At 40.8% G+C, this 18,807-nt stretch overlaps 1 protein-coding gene across 4 annotated transcripts in view; it reads left to right on the top strand.

The window, feature by feature from the left end:
• Window positions 1–8,759: 8,759 nt before the first annotated feature.
• The window catches only part of Sh3rf2 (SH3 domain containing ring finger 2), a 125,748-nt gene continuing 115,700 nt past the window's right edge, over window positions 8,760–18,807 (top strand). For 3 of the 4 annotated variants that reach the window (XM_010627051.3, XM_010627052.3, XM_010627049.3), the window contains exons 1-2: window positions 8,760–8,866; window positions 9,934–10,399. In XM_010627051.3, coding sequence (XP_010625353.1) covers window positions 10,037–10,399 — 363 coding nt within the window. In that variant the 5' untranslated portion in view covers window positions 8,760–8,866; window positions 9,934–10,036. Of the gene's footprint in view, window positions 8,867–9,358; window positions 9,377–9,933; window positions 10,400–18,807 lie in introns of those variants that run through there. The other variant, XM_010627050.2, reaches the window with a different exon arrangement.

Genomic DNA, 18,807 nt, shown 5'->3' with positions numbered 1-18,807 from the left:
GCTACTTGTAAATTAATATGATGCTACTGTGAGAGGCTGATTATGTTCCCAAGATTTGAACTTTAATGAATGGAATTAAAAATAAAAGTCTAGGGCCAAGGATTTAGCTCAGTGGTACCACCTCACAAGTGCAAGGTCCCGAGTTAGATCTCTGGTACCAAAAAATAAACTAAAATAAAACTCTAGGTTCAACATTGCAATAAGGTAGATTTAGATGGCCTCTTTTAAAAATACCATGAATGCAGAAAATGGACGATGTGAAAGTCAAGAGCACGAACTTCCTGGGACTAAATCCAGGGTTCCCTGTGCACTATCTAAGGTAAAACATAAGCTCTCTAAGGATCTGTTTCCTCTCCTGCAAGATGGAGGTAGTAACAGGGTTATGTTCTTTGCACAGAATCTGGCACAAAATAATGTTAATTTTTATATTTATTCTAGCATGATAACCACTCCCACCCCTCCTAAAGTTCTACAAGGTGCTGCCCAAGACTGCATAACCCTCTGGGGAGCCATTTTGTGGGTTATGGTCATCAAATGGCCGAATCAGAATGAATTACGGCTTCAGAAAAAGAAACCAGGAGTTGAGCTCAGTTTTAAACTGCACTTTATATGCAACATGATATGTAATAAGAGGCCTGGCAAAGGGATAATGGGTAAACTTGACTGAGTGCTTACTCCGTGTCACTCTCTTTGAATGATTTTATAAGCATCTCTTCAGTGTATGTTCACAGTAATCCCAGGAGGTGCACGTTATTATTACCATCCCCTTTTTCTCGGGTGAGAACACCAAGTACTGAGTGTGTAAATGGCTTGCTCCGTGTCCCATTCCTACTAACAAGATGGCACAGGCCATTGGAGCCAGAGCTTCTCGTCTTAGCCACTGTTAAAGTTACAATGTCATAAAGTGATAAAAAGAAAAATGAAGATATTTTAAACTAATATCTTTGGAACACCTTCTATAGAGCAGGACATTATTCTAAGTGTCACCAACACACAGTAGGAAATTTACTCCTTGTAACAGGCCTGAGAGGTACGTACTATTGATCCCATTTTTATGTAGTAGGCTCAGAGCTATTGCACACACAAAGTCATAAAGTTGTGAGAGCCAGAGCTGAGTGTCTAAAATGTCTCCAGATTCCAAGTCCTAACCTTTTACCTCGGGAATTCAGTTGTGAATTCCAAACACCGATGAGTTATCCTCATCATTGGTCAAATATTTATTAAGCACTTACTTGTGTCAGGCACAAATGATCAATACACAAATGGGTCTCACACCATAGCACAAAGATGTGTGAAAGAGAAGAAAACTTACAATGATGAGTGAGGAAATAGCATATGATATCATATAAATAAGATATCACCAGCTTTTTCATAGGCTCTTTACAAAGATGTCTATTTAATTGGATAAATGTTATTTGCATTCATTTGTGGAAAAATAAATCTAATTCTTCTTTTTTTTTTCTTTTTTTGTTACTGGGGATCAAACTCAGGACCTTGCACTTGCGAGGAAGGTGTGGGCATCACTGAGCCAAATCATCCGCATCCCATAAATCTAATTCTTAAAAAAAGAAAACATTTTCTTGTGTATTTCATATTGCCCAAGAAGACCTGACTCTGAAGAAAGATACTTAAGAGTAACCAAAGCATTTGGGGAATTACTGAGCTTTGCAATTTTTTCACTTGTGTGATCTAAAGTACAAGATTGTGGTTACCCAATAGCCTAGAAAAATTGTCAGTTTTTGCACAGACTTGCTCTGTGCTTAATAAGAATTAAGGTTGCATCCTGCTTGTGGTTTGGAATCAAAATATCTACCAATTTCATCAGAAAGGAAATAGTAAAGAAAAGGAAGACCAGTTAGGAAGAAAATGACTAATAGCAGTTCTTTTCTTTTGTAAGGCACAGTATCTGTTATGGATTAACATTTACTTACAGCAGTTTTGGATCTTTGCTATTTATTTTTAATGGCTATTTTGAGTGTAATTCATTGGTTATTAAGATTGTAGGATTTAACTCTGCTGTAAGTGTTTTAGCAAATCTGTAATAATTTAAGCTGCTTTTATCTTTTTTTTTTAAAAAAAAGTCTTACACTAGTAGTATATGTCCATGTAGAAAAATTACCAATGCACATGAGCAAAATGAAAAAATAAAAGTCAACCAAGAACTCTAGCACCCGGAAACAACCACTGCTGATTTTTTTTTGTCCTACCTTTTTCTAGTGCCAATATCATATTACCTATGTGTCATATTAAATAAACTGGGCCTATAAACTTATTAAGTTCTATGTTAACTTAATCATGACTGTCCTTTGTATTATTAAATATACATTTCCCTGTTGTTTTTAATTGCTTCATAGTATTCCCAGATTGTATATATTTAGCATTTTCCTATTGTTGCATGTTCAGGCTGTTTTTAACTTTTCACTACCTAAAAAGTAATGCTATGAGGAACATATTTGGGTACATATCTGTTACATTAGTATAAATTTCAAGAAGTGGTAGTTCAGGATCAAGAGACATATAAATTTATATGACATTGGCTACGTACTGAAATTTTTACTTTTAAATAATTGTAGACTCACAAGATGTTCCAAGAATGGTACAGAGAAGTCCCTGATCCCCTTCAACCACCTTTTCCCAGTAACATCTCATTTCTAAAACCTGTGGGACCTAAAAGAAAATGGTAAGTCTGAGTCTTATAGTTAGAAAGTTTTTCTTTTTCCTCCACTCATCAGATCATATGGTGGAGAAAACCTCAGTCTTGGGCTAGTCCTTGATGCTTCTCCAACACTTGCTAATTTTTTTTAATTGCTCAGGTCTCAAGTTTAAATCTAAGCAGGCAATAGAATTTAACTGGAATTCAATGGCATTTTATTGCTTTAATTAAATGTGTATTTACTCTTACCCTCAAATGAAAGTGGTTCCCCATTTAAGAAGTATATTTTAAGTTTCCTTTCAAAACAAATTATTGCAAAAGGCATACAAGGGGGAGGCAAAGGATTAAGGCTAGGGATTCATTGGGTTTGCACAGTTTGGTCAGTAAAGCACACTGTATTGACCAGTCCCGTGTACCAGCATGTTATTGTTTGGATTTGAGTGGGAACCCTCGGGCTTTTTGTATTTTATGAGATCTGTTTACAAAAATAAAGAAAGAAGAGTTCTACAGTTATTAAACACTTACTGCATGTATCATCTCAATCCACTCCTCAGAAAAATCCAATGAGGCCCATTATAAACTTACTCCTGTTATATGTAAAGGATCCAAGGCAGATAGGAATGGGGTAATTTGCCCAAGTTATCTATCTAGTAACCAGCAGAGCTGCGATTCACAACAGTTCTACTGGACTTCAAAGCCATGCTCTTGACTGCTGATTCAACTTGTTCCTCATGAAACTTAGGGACAATAATTCCACTCTAAAAATTTCATAATGGCTCTTTAGTTTGGATCACTTTCTGTGGATCTAGTGATTGCACAGGAATACCCTAAGGGACCCTCCTCACCTGCACGCATCCCTGATTGCAGAGGAAATCTCACAGTTAACTTCATTCTAGGCCCATGTCCTTTAAAGAAAGACGCAATGTCCAGTTGTCACCCAAACCCCACCATTCTGCCTTTCTTCGCAATTCCACTGTTGGAAAGGTGTCCACCTTCCTCCTGTTATTCACCTCCTCAAATATTCCCAAAAGTTTCCCAGTATCACAGGGACAAATTCAATATCATGGAAACAGAAAGCATCGCTCTATTTAAATATTTACAATATATATCCAAATTTATACTTGGTACGTCGATAAGAGAACAAAGAGGTACAAGCCAATGTGTTAGGGCTGAAGAGTAGCTTTGTGATCCTGAGCCTCTAATGCTTTAGATTTCCAACCACCTGAACTCCTTTGAGGGATTTAGGGTAGCTGAGACCTCCCAAGTGTACCAAAGGGCTAAGACCAAATGAAAATAGCACACTCTAAAATAACACACTTCAATTCCAATAAATAGTAAATACGAGCAACAAAAATTATCTGCACTCTTCTGATTTAATTTTAAATTCAAAAGGCACTTAGCTTTTTTGAAGTTAATTTATTAGGAAACAGGAGTTAAGGACAGGAGAGCAAAAGAATGAGGAAGAACTGATAAAAGGTTGAATTACTGTGTCTGTCACCCAGTGCATGAATGGTGCTCATCTCACAGGACATTCTGCAGAGCTTACGCGATTTCATGACCAACCGGAGGCACATTGTCTCATACCTGTTATCCCAGCATTTGGGAGGCTGAGGCAAGTCCAAGGCCAGCCTGGGATACACAGTGAGTGAGGCTGGCCTGCACTATACAGTGAAACTCTGTCTCAAAAAAAAGAAAAGAAAAGAAATTTCTTGGGCAGCATGGATCCATACACTGCCCAGCATTCGGATCATGACCCATACTTCTGGGTAATCCACCTGCAAGTAGTAAGCAAGTCCCCAAGGTTTACCTAGGTGCCAATATCAGAGAAGCTGGAGCAGGAAGCAAGAGATGTATGACGGGCGGGAGGAGACGCACTGCTATGTGGCATCGACCTGAATCTACAAAACTCCTTGGATTAAGAGGTGGGACTGAGAACATTCAAAGTGGTACCACAGACATCTGAGATGAAACCATTCTTAACAGTTTGATGTATACCTGCTCAGACACAGACTTAATCAGTCTTCCATACATAAGCTCATTCTGTAGCACTTATAAAGCATCAACGACAGCCACTCATAAAACATGAGAATAGAACAATAGCAAGACACCTAAGTGCCATGCTCTCTTATAACCTGGATAAGAGGGCCAGGCATTAAATAAATAATTACATGACAAATTCTGAGTCACAATTATGATCCTCAACAGTTATAAAGAAGAAGGGTAGGATAACAAACATTCTACTCATGAAAATCAAGGACAACTTCCCTGAGAAAGAGATACTTAAGATCAAATCTGCAAAGAGGGAGGTTAAAATAACAGAGTGAGCGAGAGGAAACTAAGAACAGAAGAAGGGGAAGAGAGGAAGAAGGAAGAAAAAGGAGCATGAAAAATAACCCATGGCAGAAAACTGAAACTGTCCTAAGGGTGAAAAGAGAAAGCCACTGGTCTGGAGTACAGTGAGGGGAAGATGTGTCTCTGGATAAACCAGATCAGAGAGGGTCAAGGAGGTCAGAAAAAAAGATTTGGATTTTATCCTAAGGTCAATAGAAACCTATTGAAGTGTTTAGAACATGGAAAAAAATATAACTGGATTTGCTGACTTTTTTTTTTTAACATAGATGGAGATGTAAACAAGGTCTAGTGGTACATACTTGTAATCCCAGTACTTTGGGAGACTGAGGCAAGAGGTTTGCAAGTTTGAATCCAGCCTGAGCAACTTAGTAAGACCCCAAGTCAAAAAAGTGAAAAGGGCTCAGTGCAAAGACCTTGGGTTCAATCCCCAGTACCACAAAATTAAATAAAAATAAATTAATATGTAAACACAAGCAGCAAAAACTCATAAACATTATACAAGGATTTAAAGCCCAGCCTGTAATCGCTGCCTAACTTTACAAATGTAAACAAGAGTGTTGATGGGATGGGAGAAGCAGAGGGGGCCTGGAGTCTAGCAAGATATGCAGAGTTCACCTTTATGTCTGTTTTTATGGATGAGGTGTACTTTTAATTTGGTGCCAACATAGCATTTAAGTAAGTCAGGGTGAAATCCTCTTTAAAATTCTCCCTCTTCTTCCAAAGCTTCAAAAGAAAACGTTTCCCCAAAACTAACCTCCTATGTGGGTGGTGTTAGACCACCTACAAGTGTGATTTGAGAGGTGCCAAAAGACCCCCTCTTCTGCTACTTTAAATCCCACAACCACAATTCATTGGTTTGATTCCCAATTGCCAAGCATGCTGGCAAAGAGTAATTCAGTGGATCTATCCTGCCTGCTGGGACTGAGCTGGTTTGATTGTGATTTCTCAGGGATAGGAAGGATTGAAGTTTTTGAAAGCACTGCCCATGCAAGGACATGAAGGAGCCATAGACTGCATCCATGATAGTACATGAAAGGAAGAGGAGTCTATGCTCCTTTTTTTTTACCTCAGCTCTTGGGTTAGTTCTAAGATCATCCAGTTTGCATGTGATGGACTTGTGTATAAAAGTTAATTTTTACAGTAAAGATTATACAGATGTACTTAGAGCATATGCATGCCTTTATAGCATGAGAAGAAAACATGTAAGGAACATACGTCGTAGAATTAGACCAACCTGTATTTATATCATAGGCTTTGTAACCCTGAGACAATTTGTTTAAATTCTTAGCACTTGACTGTGGCACACAGCAAATGCTGCTGTCTCTGAGATTGGTGTATGTCCCTGTGCAAGCATGTAGGTGCATATATGGTGTGTTAGGGAGATGGTGTGTATGTGAAAATAAGCAAGGATGGGCAATGAGAGGTTGATATGAGCAAAATATGTTATATGTACCACACCCCCACCAAAAAAACAGGGCAAGGCAAAGTTTGCAACGTGTATGTACAGTTCTACCAAAATGAAGCCCATTAATCTATATAACCAATAAAAAATGAGTATGGGGGGACAAGCAAGGGAGGAAGGAAGCATGTTGTCAGCCCCTGCAGCAGAAGTTCTAGCCCTGGAGTGGCCCTTTCTAGACGGTAGGGGAACTGCAGGGCATCTCACAGAGGAGACCCAGGTTTACTAAGAGAAAAACAGAGTAAGGAGACAGCAAAGCGCCTCAGGCCACCAGCAACTTCCTTATGGACACAGAATCGTGCTGGAAATTAACTGAAGGAGACAGGAAAGAAGACAGCAGCTCAAAGGGGAGGTTGAAAAGAGTTAAAAGTGGTTTCTGAAATAATGGGCACAAAATTAGAATTCAGTGCTCAGAAGACAACTTCATCTCCTTCTGAAAGGTTTCTGTTTTGAGCTTCATGGGTGTTTAATTTTTCAAAACTAACAGAACTTTTTTAAAACACCAGTATTTTCAGGTTCCCTTTTAACATTTTTCCACAGAGCTCTGTCTAAGTACTATCTACATACTAAAGAATTATTATTCTTATGTTGGAACAGAAAATGTATTAAAAAAAAAAAAAAAAAGAACATCTGGGTTCTGTTTGTAACTCACCAGACAACTTCAAAGAATCTCTTGATCCCTGCGGACATAGAAACCTCATCTGCAAAAAGAAGGTGATTGGTCAATCTAGGTCATTGTCTTTTTGCTGTTGTTGATGTTGTTGGTACCGGGGATCGAACTTGGAAACTTGTGCTTGTGAGGCAGGCAGTGGCCCCACTGAGCTAAATCCCCAGCCCCGGGTAATTATCTTTTGACCTCTTGCCGTCCTAGATGAAATGTAGGCTGGGTGTCACGGTGCCCGCCTGTAATCCCAGCACTGAGAAAGCTGAAGCAAGAGGAGGATGCCGTGAGTTCAAGGCCGGCCTGGACTGCGTAATGAGACCTTGTCTCAGAAAAAAAAAAAAAAAAAAAAAAAAGAGGAGGTTGAGTTGCCTTGAACCATGTCTTCTCATCTTCTCACGACACAGTAGTTAAGAGCACAGACCTCCTGCTTTCTGCTAGCTGTGTCTCCTAGGATGCGTTATTTACCTACTGGGTCTCTGTTTCTTCACCTGTGCAGTGAAGGTAGAGAGTGTATCCTTGGGTTGCTAAAAGGGTGAAGCAGGTTAATACAGGTGAGGTATTTAGAACAATACTTGACACAGATAAGTGTTATCCTGATGTTAGGTAATACTATTATTATTTACTTACTCAACGGGATAACTTTGTAATTGTACATGAGATGTATGCTTGGTAAATAAAAATGTAAGTACAAGGTGTCATTTGGAGATCTGAAATAACTAAAGTGGGTACAGGGCAAGAGGAGAGCAGGGGCTATGACTTTTCCTCTTTAAAACAAAACAAAACAAAAAAAACCCCACACATTGAGACTATACTCTTAAGTGAAATAAATAGGGCACATGAGTAAATACTGAATAGTTTCTCGGGTATGAAAAACTAAAAGTGTAAATAAGGTTCAAATGGTATAACTGAGAGTGTGAAATAGGAAGAAAATGGCTAAAGGGGAAGTGGGAAGGAGAGGGAAAAGGAAATAAGGGAAAAGAAAAATGTGAAAAAAAGGAAACAAAGTCTTTGTAAATAGGGAAGGGTGCAAGAGGTGAAGGGAGGGCAGGGGTATGGGGAAAAAACAAAAACCAAGATACATCATGTAAAGGTACAGATCCCAACGATAAATGTGACTGCATCATTTGCTTTAAATGTACCAATAAACTTAATGGGGCGAGAAGAAAAAAATAAAACCCTTCCATGCTTTGATTTTTCACGTACATGTATATATGCAGTGCTCTTTATTTTCCAGAGAGATTGAGCCCAAAGGTCAGCACATTTCTAAATTCAGGGACTGACAATTGTCTTAAAGAGCAGCAGTCTCCTTCGTGGCTGGCTTATCTTTAAAAACATTTAAAATAAACACAATCACTTTGGCATGTTTATAACTGGGCAGGCTTCAATTTTAGATAAGAGAAAAATGGAGCAGACATAAATATAACCTTTGCAAATCCCTAGACCTAGGGGCTGAGTGCATACTTTGCCCCTGACAATCTTCTCCCGGGAACAGACTTGGTGATACAAGGGAAGGCGCAACAGCGGGGAGCAAACTAAAGAGAGCGGCTGGCGGGCGGCGGCGAAGGCGTTAACTGGGCGGGGTAAGGCGATCCCTCTGAGAGAGTAAGTAGGTAGGACTCTGCGTTGTTAAAGTTTTGAAGGAGAGGCAGCACTCGGAAAAGGAAGGCAGCTGGAGGAGCGCAGTCCAGCCGAGCCGAGGGCCCAGCGGAGCTCAGCTCGGCGGGCTTACAGGCACAAGGTTAGTGGCCCCGCACCTCCCCAGCCTGCTGGCACGGACCAGAGGAAGGCGAGGCGCCATCTCGCCTTCGTGTGTCGCGTCTGCTCTGCGCGTCTGCTCGCTTACTGAGGGGTCATCGGCTCTCCTGCCAAACCTCCTGCCTGGCTGCATCGGTCACCCACGCCTTGGCCTTCCCGAGGGCCAGCTGACTTCTTCCCAGGAGACTTTTCTAAATGGAGACTGGGCTTCAGAGACTCAAAGGGAAACTTTCTGAAACAAGGATTGATTTTAGACCACACACCCACCCCACGACCTTACATGCTGCTTCAGCGTGGTTTTTACAGATTGTGACCACCATCCAGAATGCCTATCAGCTTCAGTTAAAACTGAGAGCAACTGTCAAAGCAACCAAACAGGCTGCACGACTTCACCTTGTGGGAGGAAGATTGTCTGGGCGGGAGGGGGGCGCACACGCATTCAAGTACCCTGGCCTGTAATTATGGCAAAACAATTTCTGAAAAGGGATTTCTAGTAAGTTTTTCTAGTACATTGCTATAACAAAGTAATAGAGGAAGACAAACTGTAGACCGCATTTTCCACATCTGCACGAGGTTCAGATAAACTTATTTGAACTCATCTTTGTGCAATACAGATAGTAAGCAAACATGTAGGGAAGGAAGGACGAAAGCTAGATAGAGTCACAGAAATGTTCTGAGTGGGCCTGGATCTGAGAATTAAGAGTGATGACCTGAGTGTTTTTCCCAGGTGGGGGTAAAAAGGACACGTCCAGCCCTAACTGGCAGAGGAGCGTATAGCCACTTTGACAGGGCAGTTTTGTCCCCCAGCTCTTGCCGTCCAGGCAGAGGCATTGAGTTGTCAGGGGCTGTGCTGAATGTTGCCTCTGATCCTTGCAGCAGGCACAAGTGGAAGCTTATACCTGCTAGCACAGAATCAGAATGAGTCATTTGAAACTTGGGTTCCGGAACAAAGTACTTGCAAACTGCCGTATGAGACACTGGCTCAATGTAGGTGGGATACAACTCTCAGAGCACTCACATTTTTCCTTTCCTCCCTTCTCCTTCAAACAGGCAGGAATTGTGACTCTCAAGAGCCTGGCTCAGGCCCTCAGCTCAGCTGCCCCTACAATGTGGAACCCGCTCCTCCAGGATGGGACTGGAGCTTTAAAATAAAATGGATGATTTGGCATTACTTGATCTTCTGGAGTGCCCTGTGTGCTTCGAAAAGCTCGATGTCACAGCCAAAGTCCTCCCTTGCCAGCACACCTTCTGCAAACCATGTCTTCAGAGGATTTTCAAGGCCCACAAGGAGCTGAGGTGCCCCGAATGCAGGACCCTGGTGTTCTGCAGCATCGAGGCGCTGCCAGCCAACCTGTTGCTGGTGCGTCTCCTGGACGGTGTGCGCTCCGGACAGAGCTCAGGGAGAGGGGGCTCCTTCCGTAGGCCTGGCGTGCTGAGGAAGAGCAGGGCCAGCCCCAGAAGTCTGCAGGCCAACCCTTTCCGACTGGTGCCCAATATCAGAATCCACATGGATGGGGTAAGAAAGAGCTTACTTGTTAAAATCATGTCCACCTGGTGTGTGTGCAGTGGGAGCTAGGGATAGTCTTCTCTTGGTTATGTTTAGAGCCCCACCAATGATCCCCAGAGGCAAGCTCCCGGGAGCAGAAATCACTTTAGTGAAATGTGGCAGAATCCTGAGCCTGTCTAATCTGTCTGAGTTTTCCTCAAAACTTCTAAAGCTTCCTAGGTTGTCTTTACTTCCTGTCCAGAAGTAGTACAACAAGGAAAGCCTTTTAGATTAGGGTTTTGGTCTTTGACTTCTGTTGCTCTGAAGCCAAACTAGTGTGCCAGAAATGCCTGGGGTATGAGGTAAAGAAAGAAAACAAATTCAACTACTGATTGTTTTGCAGATCTCCGAGAGAAGTTTCCAGATGTCAGGGATTGTTTGAATTCTACTCCACTCTGTCTTTTTATCCCTAGTCATAAAGCACTATTACGGCAGTGCCCATTCATAATCTGCTCGAAGCTATCAGCATACTCGATTCCCGATTCCCTCCTGATTCCCAAGACGCAGCAGGAAGGAAGCATCCATGTGGGTGGACTGGTTGATAGCAAAGGCCCATGAAATACAACGCCTTTGTATAGGAGCCCTGTACATGCGTCTCACTTTACAAGATAAATAAAATACACGTGGGTGCTGCAGTTAAAACACAAATAGAGCTGGTCAAGCTGCACAGGCGATTACTAGTCATGCCTTCTGTGTTTGGGTATTGTGAATCCTCTGTCTCGCCTTCCAAGCGCGCTCTGGGGACTTGTTCCGAACTGGTGGTGAGGTGGATGTGGGATGCATCTCAAGGGCACCTCTCAAGAGAAAGATGGTGCAACAGGATTATTTGCACCATCGGCCCAGGAGTCGGGGTACCAAAGTGGACACAGAAAGCTATGACTTGGATTGTTGGCATACCTAGAAAATTAAAGCTGCACTCTTCCAAGTCTCGCGTAAAGAAAGGTTTAATTCTGGCACCATGGTCCCACAAGTCTGCTTCAAAGATGAGCAGTTGGTGGGTTTGCACAGGACCCCTTCCTCAAACAGGAAGAGCCTTGCAAGGTGCATTCAGCACAAGTTTCTGAGGTTTTCTGAGAGTTCAGCTCTCCTTGGGCTCAGTGCACCTTTAAGGCACCTATGTGGTAGGGATATGTGTAAACATTCAAAAATGAGAGCGGGAAGAAATGAGATGTTGCATGATTTCTTTGCCGCACGTTTTTTTGGGTTTTTTGTTTTTTTTGTTTGTTTGTTTGTTTTTATTGCTGTGTGCTTGTGTGTGTGAATGCATTCCAGAAAAGGGCTCAAGACTCTTTGTTACATCTCTCCATTAGCTCTAGCCTAGTCATCAATCAGAAATCTGCAGGCCTGCTGAGGCAGAGTGGGGGTGGGGAGCAAGCTTTTCTTAAACGCGCCTTGTTTATGGAGAAAAGGTCTCTGGCTCTGGGTCAGTAAACCCCCCTTGAATTCTTAAGACTCAACAACTCCTTGCAAAATCTGACTTGCCTTTCAGGAGAGTATCATTAGTCACCAAGGAAATGTTCCCAGACAAAGGGAGGAGGTGAGCCTTTTATCAGCTTTGCATGCTTTTCTTGGATTTTTATCTCCCCCCCCCGCCCCGTGGCTGTTGTGTTGAGAAAAGGTAGCAAGGTTTTGAGCCATAGAAGATTTAGAGGGCCCTCCTAGTATAGAGATTGAGATGAGAGCTGCTCCTATAAAAGAGGAAACTGTTACCATACCGGGTGTCCTCAGGACTCTTCTGTGGGGACTTGTAACATCAGACAGACTGAGGTGCCAGTGAGGCGCCCATTCCCATCCTCCAAGCCATTCTGAACCTAGGCCTGCGATGTGGCTGAAACAAGCCTTTAAGGGCCCCTGCCATCAGGCAGGGTCTGGATTAGTAAAGTCTGCAGAGAGCAGAGCTGGCCGCCTCGCCCCACCAGCCCTAGTTTTCATTTCCGGAGCTATCCTTTCTTAAAGGGCTCATCTCTCTTCCCTTTGCCTCTCTCAATGGGAATATGAACACATCCATGGGAATATGAACCAATGTGGCACATGCAACAACATGATTCTACTGCTAAAAGTGCAACTGTCTTTCCTGCAAGTGTGAAAGTGGCCTCACCTACGAGAACTGAGAATGCCCGGGGTGCCACACTCTGTTCCAAGAGTCAGAGGAGTGGACTTACAACCTCAGTGAAATCCTCCTGAGTTGCTCACCATTTCTGCCTCAGTTTAGCCAATAGCTAGTAATACCTGCTACTCACCTGCCTTCAGGATAGTGTGGATACTATCTTTGCAACATACTCTATCACCTTAGAAAACATCTGCCAGGTAAATCCAAAGCCTTGTCATTATCATTAATTTAAAGTTACTGTATGACTTTGGGCAAGCCACTTAAGGTTGCTGGGTCTCAATTTAAAATTCTGTAAAATGGGAAAATGTATTATAAAAACAGAGAGTCACTGTGAGGCTTAACTAAGTGGTGTTTGCAAAACACTTTGAGAATTTAGATGAAAGGCATTTGGCAGATTGCTATCATAGTAAACATTATTTTGGCTGTCTGCTGTGCCCTACCATGCATGAGGCATTCTACAAAACAGAAGGAGTTATAACCCTTGCAAGAGAGTGTGACAGTTATTATTATTAAACTTGAGTCTATGATGAGTCCAGGATGGAATAATACTAAGTATAAAGTACTCCCCTAAAATGGTACAAATAACCTGTTGTTGCAGGGTACCATTTTGTAAAACACCTGTTTCAGAGGACTCACTGATAACCTGGCACCCTGGAAGAGTTCATTTAACTTCCTATCCATGAGCTTTTTGAGCCTAAAATCTGCTCTGCTCACCAGGCTCATCTGAAAAGCAAGCTCATCAAGGTCTTTTTGTTGGCTCCGAGAGGTCTGATGCATCTGGTGCCAGCCAGTTATGCTAGGGTGGAACCAATAGTCACACCTCATGGTGCCAGCCCAAGAGACAGAAAAATTAGCCTGTTGTGCCTACATGTCTAGATCCCTCCCAAGCTGATTGTGTAAAAACAAAACTTGAGAAGTGGCTGCAGGTTTTCACAGCACATAATTATTTCAAACCAACGAGTAAGATCAACAGACTGGAGGTCATCTCATACTACAAATCCCACTAGTTCTTATTCCTTCCCATAATGCAGTGAAGCCAAAGGAACTTTGCAAGTCTTCCAAAGGAATCTGAGTTCCTGAATAGCTGATCTCTTTTCCTCTTTGTTCTGTTACACTTTAGTAATATTTCTGAATTAGGAGAGACAGTAAATCAGAAAAAGCTAAGAATTTATAGGCTTAGGTTTGAGAAATACCAAAATTCAAGACCTGATTCTGCCACTCAACAGTTGTGTACTTTGGATGAATCACCTAAATTTCAGGGCACCCAATTCTCCATCTGCAAATTGAAAATAATAGTAGTACTTGCCTCAGAGGGTTGTTGTGAGAAATAAATGAGGTGATTCATGTCAATTAGTTCTTGACTGGCTCGTATTAAGCACTCAATAAATGTTAGCTGTGATTGTTATTGAAGTGACTCAACACTTTCTAAATTATACGCCCTCTTTCACCCCCTTGTTAATCAAGTGCCACCCTGAGATGATCCTTGGTACTGTGGCTTCTCACTTTTTTTGTTTCCCTCCACATGACCTACCTCCATCATTCAGATATGTGATTCTACCCAGGATATGCTCCTTTGCACCTGACTTCCGGGACTCTTACAAAGCTAGGAGTTGATTGAAAAAGAAAACTCCCTAAGCTCATTTCCCCCAAGTAGACAGCTCAAAGAAAACCACACACAAGGCAAGAATCTGGTCCATTTTCCTAGCATCGATGCTTCACTAACTTTTCCATCTTACCTTTTCTCCTTTCTCTCCCTCTGTTCCCCTCCACATGTTCCCAACATGGGACTTGTGAGGCTGGACTTTCTTCCTACACTGTTAAGCATCGTGCCAACCATATACTCTCCTGTCTTACCACATATCAGCAAGAACACACCTGCTGCCACCGGCACACAGACCAGGTGGCTTTGTCCTAGAAACTTTCTCAGCAGGTGTTGCAAGCAACCGAGGAGAGAAAATGAGGTCAGAAAGCATTTTAGGGAATTGAGGCTAAGTAGAAGCCAGCAGGTGGTCCAGCCCCTTCCTGGGCTCAGATGTATTCTGAGACAGAGCTGTGATATAGGTGGTGGTTTTTGCTAAATTTGCAGGGGGATTCGAATCATCCTAGGCCCCCAAAACAGCAGGCAAGGGCCACCTGGGATAGCACAGACCATATGTGGCAGGTGGAAAAGACAGATAGGGAAAGGCTGAAGTTTAGAAGTCAGGAAATAGAGATGATTCTCCAGCGTCACACACATTTGCAAATATTTTTAAAAACCATATGGTCCTAAATTGGCAGTGCTGCCAACCTCTCTCGATGCACCTCCTTTCTACTTATAATCGCCTCCCTTTTATTGATAATTGTAAATGTTTAAGGATTTAGAGTCAAATGGGGCTGTATTTGGACTGAGTCTCAGTCATTTGCTATCTGTGAGGGCTTGGGTAAGTCCCTTAACTCCTCTGGTCTTCAGTTCCCATATTCGCAAAATGGAGATAGTGACAGTATGATAGTAACAGTACTGTGAGGTTAAAGGAGATAATGCACGGGAAGAGCTTAGTGCACGCACTTTCTGGGAAGGACTTTGCCATCATTTTGACCATGGTGATTCCTGCAAGCAGGCTCCTCTCTGTGTTTGTGAGACAAATAGTCTATTAACTTGCTTCAGTCTTCTCATTGGCTAAAACTCTTTCCACATGGGAAGGCCTGGGCTCTGAGACATATGGGTGGGCACATGATTTTCTTTCTTTTTTTAAAATTAATTTTATCAGTACATTTTAGGTACACAGTACAGTTACATTCATCATTGGGATCTTGTACCTTTACACGACTTATCTTGGATCTTTTTCCCCCATTCCCGAGCCCTCCCTTCACCTCCTCCACCCTTCCCTGTTTACAAAGACATTGTTTCCATGTTTTTCCTTTTCTCATACTTTTTCTTTTCCCTGTTTACCTTTACCCTACCCCTCCAACCTCCTCTACTTTTAGACCTTTTTTATATTACATAATATCAATTATACATTTTGATACTTATTTACACTTTTGGTTTTTCACACCAGAAAAACTATTTGGTATATATACATGTCTGTCTTATTAATTTCACTTGAGTGTAGCCTCAATGTGCATCCACTTAACTATAAATGTCTCTAGTTTCTCATTCTTTATGGCTGAGTGGTACTCCATTTTATTAAAAAAATCTTCTTTATTAAGTCTCCAGTTGATGGGCATTTGGGCTATTTCCAAGTTTTAGCAATTACAAACTGTGCCACTATAAACATGGGTGAGCATATATCTCTGTGGTATGATTCTTTTAATTATTTTGGGAAGATACCCAGCAGAGGAATAGCTGGGTCAATGGGACTTCTAATTCTGGTTGTTTGAGGCATCTCCATATTGATTTCCACAGTGGTTGCACCAGTCTACACTCCCACGAACAATGAAGAAGGGTTCCTATCTTCCCACAACCCCGCCAGCATTTGTTATTGGTTGATTTCTTGATAGCAGATATTCTTTCTAGGGTGAGATAGAATCTCAGCGTTGTTTTCATCTGCATGTCTCGAATGACCAGTGATGTTGAACATTTTTTCATATGTTTATTTGCTGCTTTTACTTCTTTGTCTGAGAAATGTCTGTTCATTTCAGATATCCGTTTTTGAATTGGGTTTTTTAATTTGGGGGGTCTGATTTTTTCAGTTCTTTATATATTCTAAATAGTAGACCTTTGAGAAACAGCTGGTAAAAATTTTTTCCCACATTGTGGGTTATCTCTTTGCTCTACTTATGATTTCTCTGGCAGTGCAGAAGCTTTTTAAAATGATGAGATCCCAGTTGTTGATTCTTTGTGCTAGTTCCTATGCTACTGAGGATTTGTTCATAAAGTCTTTTCCTATGCCAATATCTTCAAAAATTCTACCTAATTTATCTTCTGGCAAATTTAGTGTTTCTGTTTTAATATTTAAATCTTTAATCCACTTGTATTTTAGTTTAGTGCATGGGGAAAGATGCAGGTCTAGTTTTACTCTTTGGCAAGTTGAAATCCAATTATTCCAACACCATTTATTAAAGAGGTTATCTTTCCGCCAGTGAGGATTGTTGGTACCTTTGTCAAAGATGAGGTAGCTGAGTATGTCTGGAGTTGTTTCTGCATCTTCTAATCTGTTCATCTGATCCTTGGGTCTGTTTTTTTGCCAGTGCCATGCTGTTTTATCACAATGGCTTTGTAGTATAGTTTCCAGTTGGGGATTGTGATACCCCCTGCCATGTCTCTGTTGCCTAGAATTGCTTTTGCTATTCTTGGTCTCTTCTTCCAAATGAATTTTTGTATTGTTTTCTTTAGTTCCATGAAATATACTATTGGGATTTCAATAGAGATTGCATAGAATATGTATAGCCATTTTGAAAATATGGTCATTTTCACTATATTGGTTCTTCCTACCCATGGACAAGGGATGTCTTTCCATTTTCTTATATCCTCATCAATCTCTTTTTTCAGTGTTGTAGTTCTCAGTGGTCTTTTGCTTCCTTCATTAGATTGATTCCTAGATGTTTCATTTTTTGAGATGCTATTGTGAAAGGGATTGTTTCCCTAATATCACTCAGTGAGGCTGTTATTTGTGCACAAGAAGGCTATTGATTTTTGAGTGCTCACCTTGTATCCAGCTACTCTGCTGAATCTGTCAATTAAGCCTAGAAGACTTTTGGCAGAGTTTTTTGGGTTTTCTATGTAGAGTATCATATCATCAGCAAATAATGACAATATAACTTCTTCCTTTCCTATCTTTATTGCATTTATTTCTTTCTCTTGTCTAATTGCTGTGGCTAATGTTTCCAAAATATATTGAACAGGAGTGGTAATAGTGGACATCCTTATCTTATTTCTGATTTTAGCATGAAGGTTTTCAGGTTTTGATTATTTAGTATGATGTTGGCTGTTGGTTTTTCATAGATAGCTTTTATCAAGTTAAAGTAAAGACCATCCATTCCAATTTTCTGCAGGGTTTTGTTTTTTTTTTTAATCATGAATGGGTGTTGAATTTTGTCAAAAGCTTTTTCTGCATCTATTGAGAGGATCATATGGTTTTTGTCCTTGACTCTGTTAATATAGTGTATTCACCATTTATTTATCTCCGTATGTTGAACCATCCTTGCATCCCTGGATAAATCTGTCTTGGTCAGGGTGTATGATCCTCTTGATGACCTTCTGTATTGTTTGTCAGTATCTTATTGAGGATTTTTGCATCTATGTTCATTAGGAAGATTGGCCCAGAGTTCCCTTTTTTTGGTTGGGTCCTTTCCCTGGTTTTGGAATCAAAGTAATTCTTGCTTCCAGGAATGAATTTGGAAGCATTGCTTCCCTTTTAATTTCATTGCAAAGTTTAAAGAGTAGTAGCAATAGTTCTTCTCTAAATGTCTTGTAGAATTCAACAGTGAAGCCATGAGGACCTGGGCTTTTCATTGTTGGTAAATTTTTTTATCTTTATTAAGTTTCTTGGTACATTTTAGGTATACAATACAGTTACATTCATCATTGGAATCTTGTAGTTGGTAAATTTTTTATTGTTTTCAATTTCACCGATTGTTATCGGGGTGTTTGGAATTTTTATATCTTCTTCCTTCAACTTTGGTAATTCATATGTATCTAGAAATCTGTCCATTTCTTCTGTGTTTTCCATTTTATTAGAGTACAGGTTCTTGAAGTAGGTATTGATCCTCTGGATTTCTGCTAGATCTGTTGTGACTTTAATTTTTCATTCCTAATTGCGTAAATTTGGGCCTTTTCTGTCCTTTTTTAAAATAAGGTTGGCTAAGAGTTTATTGATTTTATTTATTATTTCAAAAAGCCAACTCTTTGATTCATTGATTTTTTTGGTATCATTCTCTTATTCTCCATTGCATTGATTTCTGCTCTGATCTTTATAATTTCCTTTCTTGTATGAGCTTTGCATGTCTTGCTCTTCTTTTTTCAGGAGCTTAAGATTCAACATTAGGTTTTTTATTTGAGCTTGCTTTGTTTTCCTAGTGTGGGCATACAGTGCTATGAATATCCCACATAGAACTGCTTTCATTGTGTCCCATAGATTTCTGTATATTATGTTGGCATTATCATTTATTTGTAAAAACTTTAATTTCTTAATTTCCTCTGTGACCCACTGGTTGTTCAGGAGAGTGTTATTCAATTTCTATGCATTTGTGAAGTTCTTGTGGTTTCTTTTGCTACTGATCTCCAGTTTAATTGTACTGTGGTCTGATAATTTACACAGAATAACTTCAATTCTTTTGCATTTACTTAAGC

Source organism: Fukomys damarensis, unplaced genomic scaffold (genome assembly GCF_012274545.1).
Source record: "Fukomys damarensis isolate Sample0158 unplaced genomic scaffold, DMR_v1.0_HiC HiC_scaffold_3, whole genome shotgun sequence".
Lineage (NCBI taxonomy): Eukaryota > Metazoa > Chordata > Mammalia > Rodentia > Bathyergidae > Fukomys > Fukomys damarensis.
The sequence above is the reverse complement of the archived record's forward strand: the minus strand, read 5'-3'. Positions and strand labels throughout refer to the sequence as shown.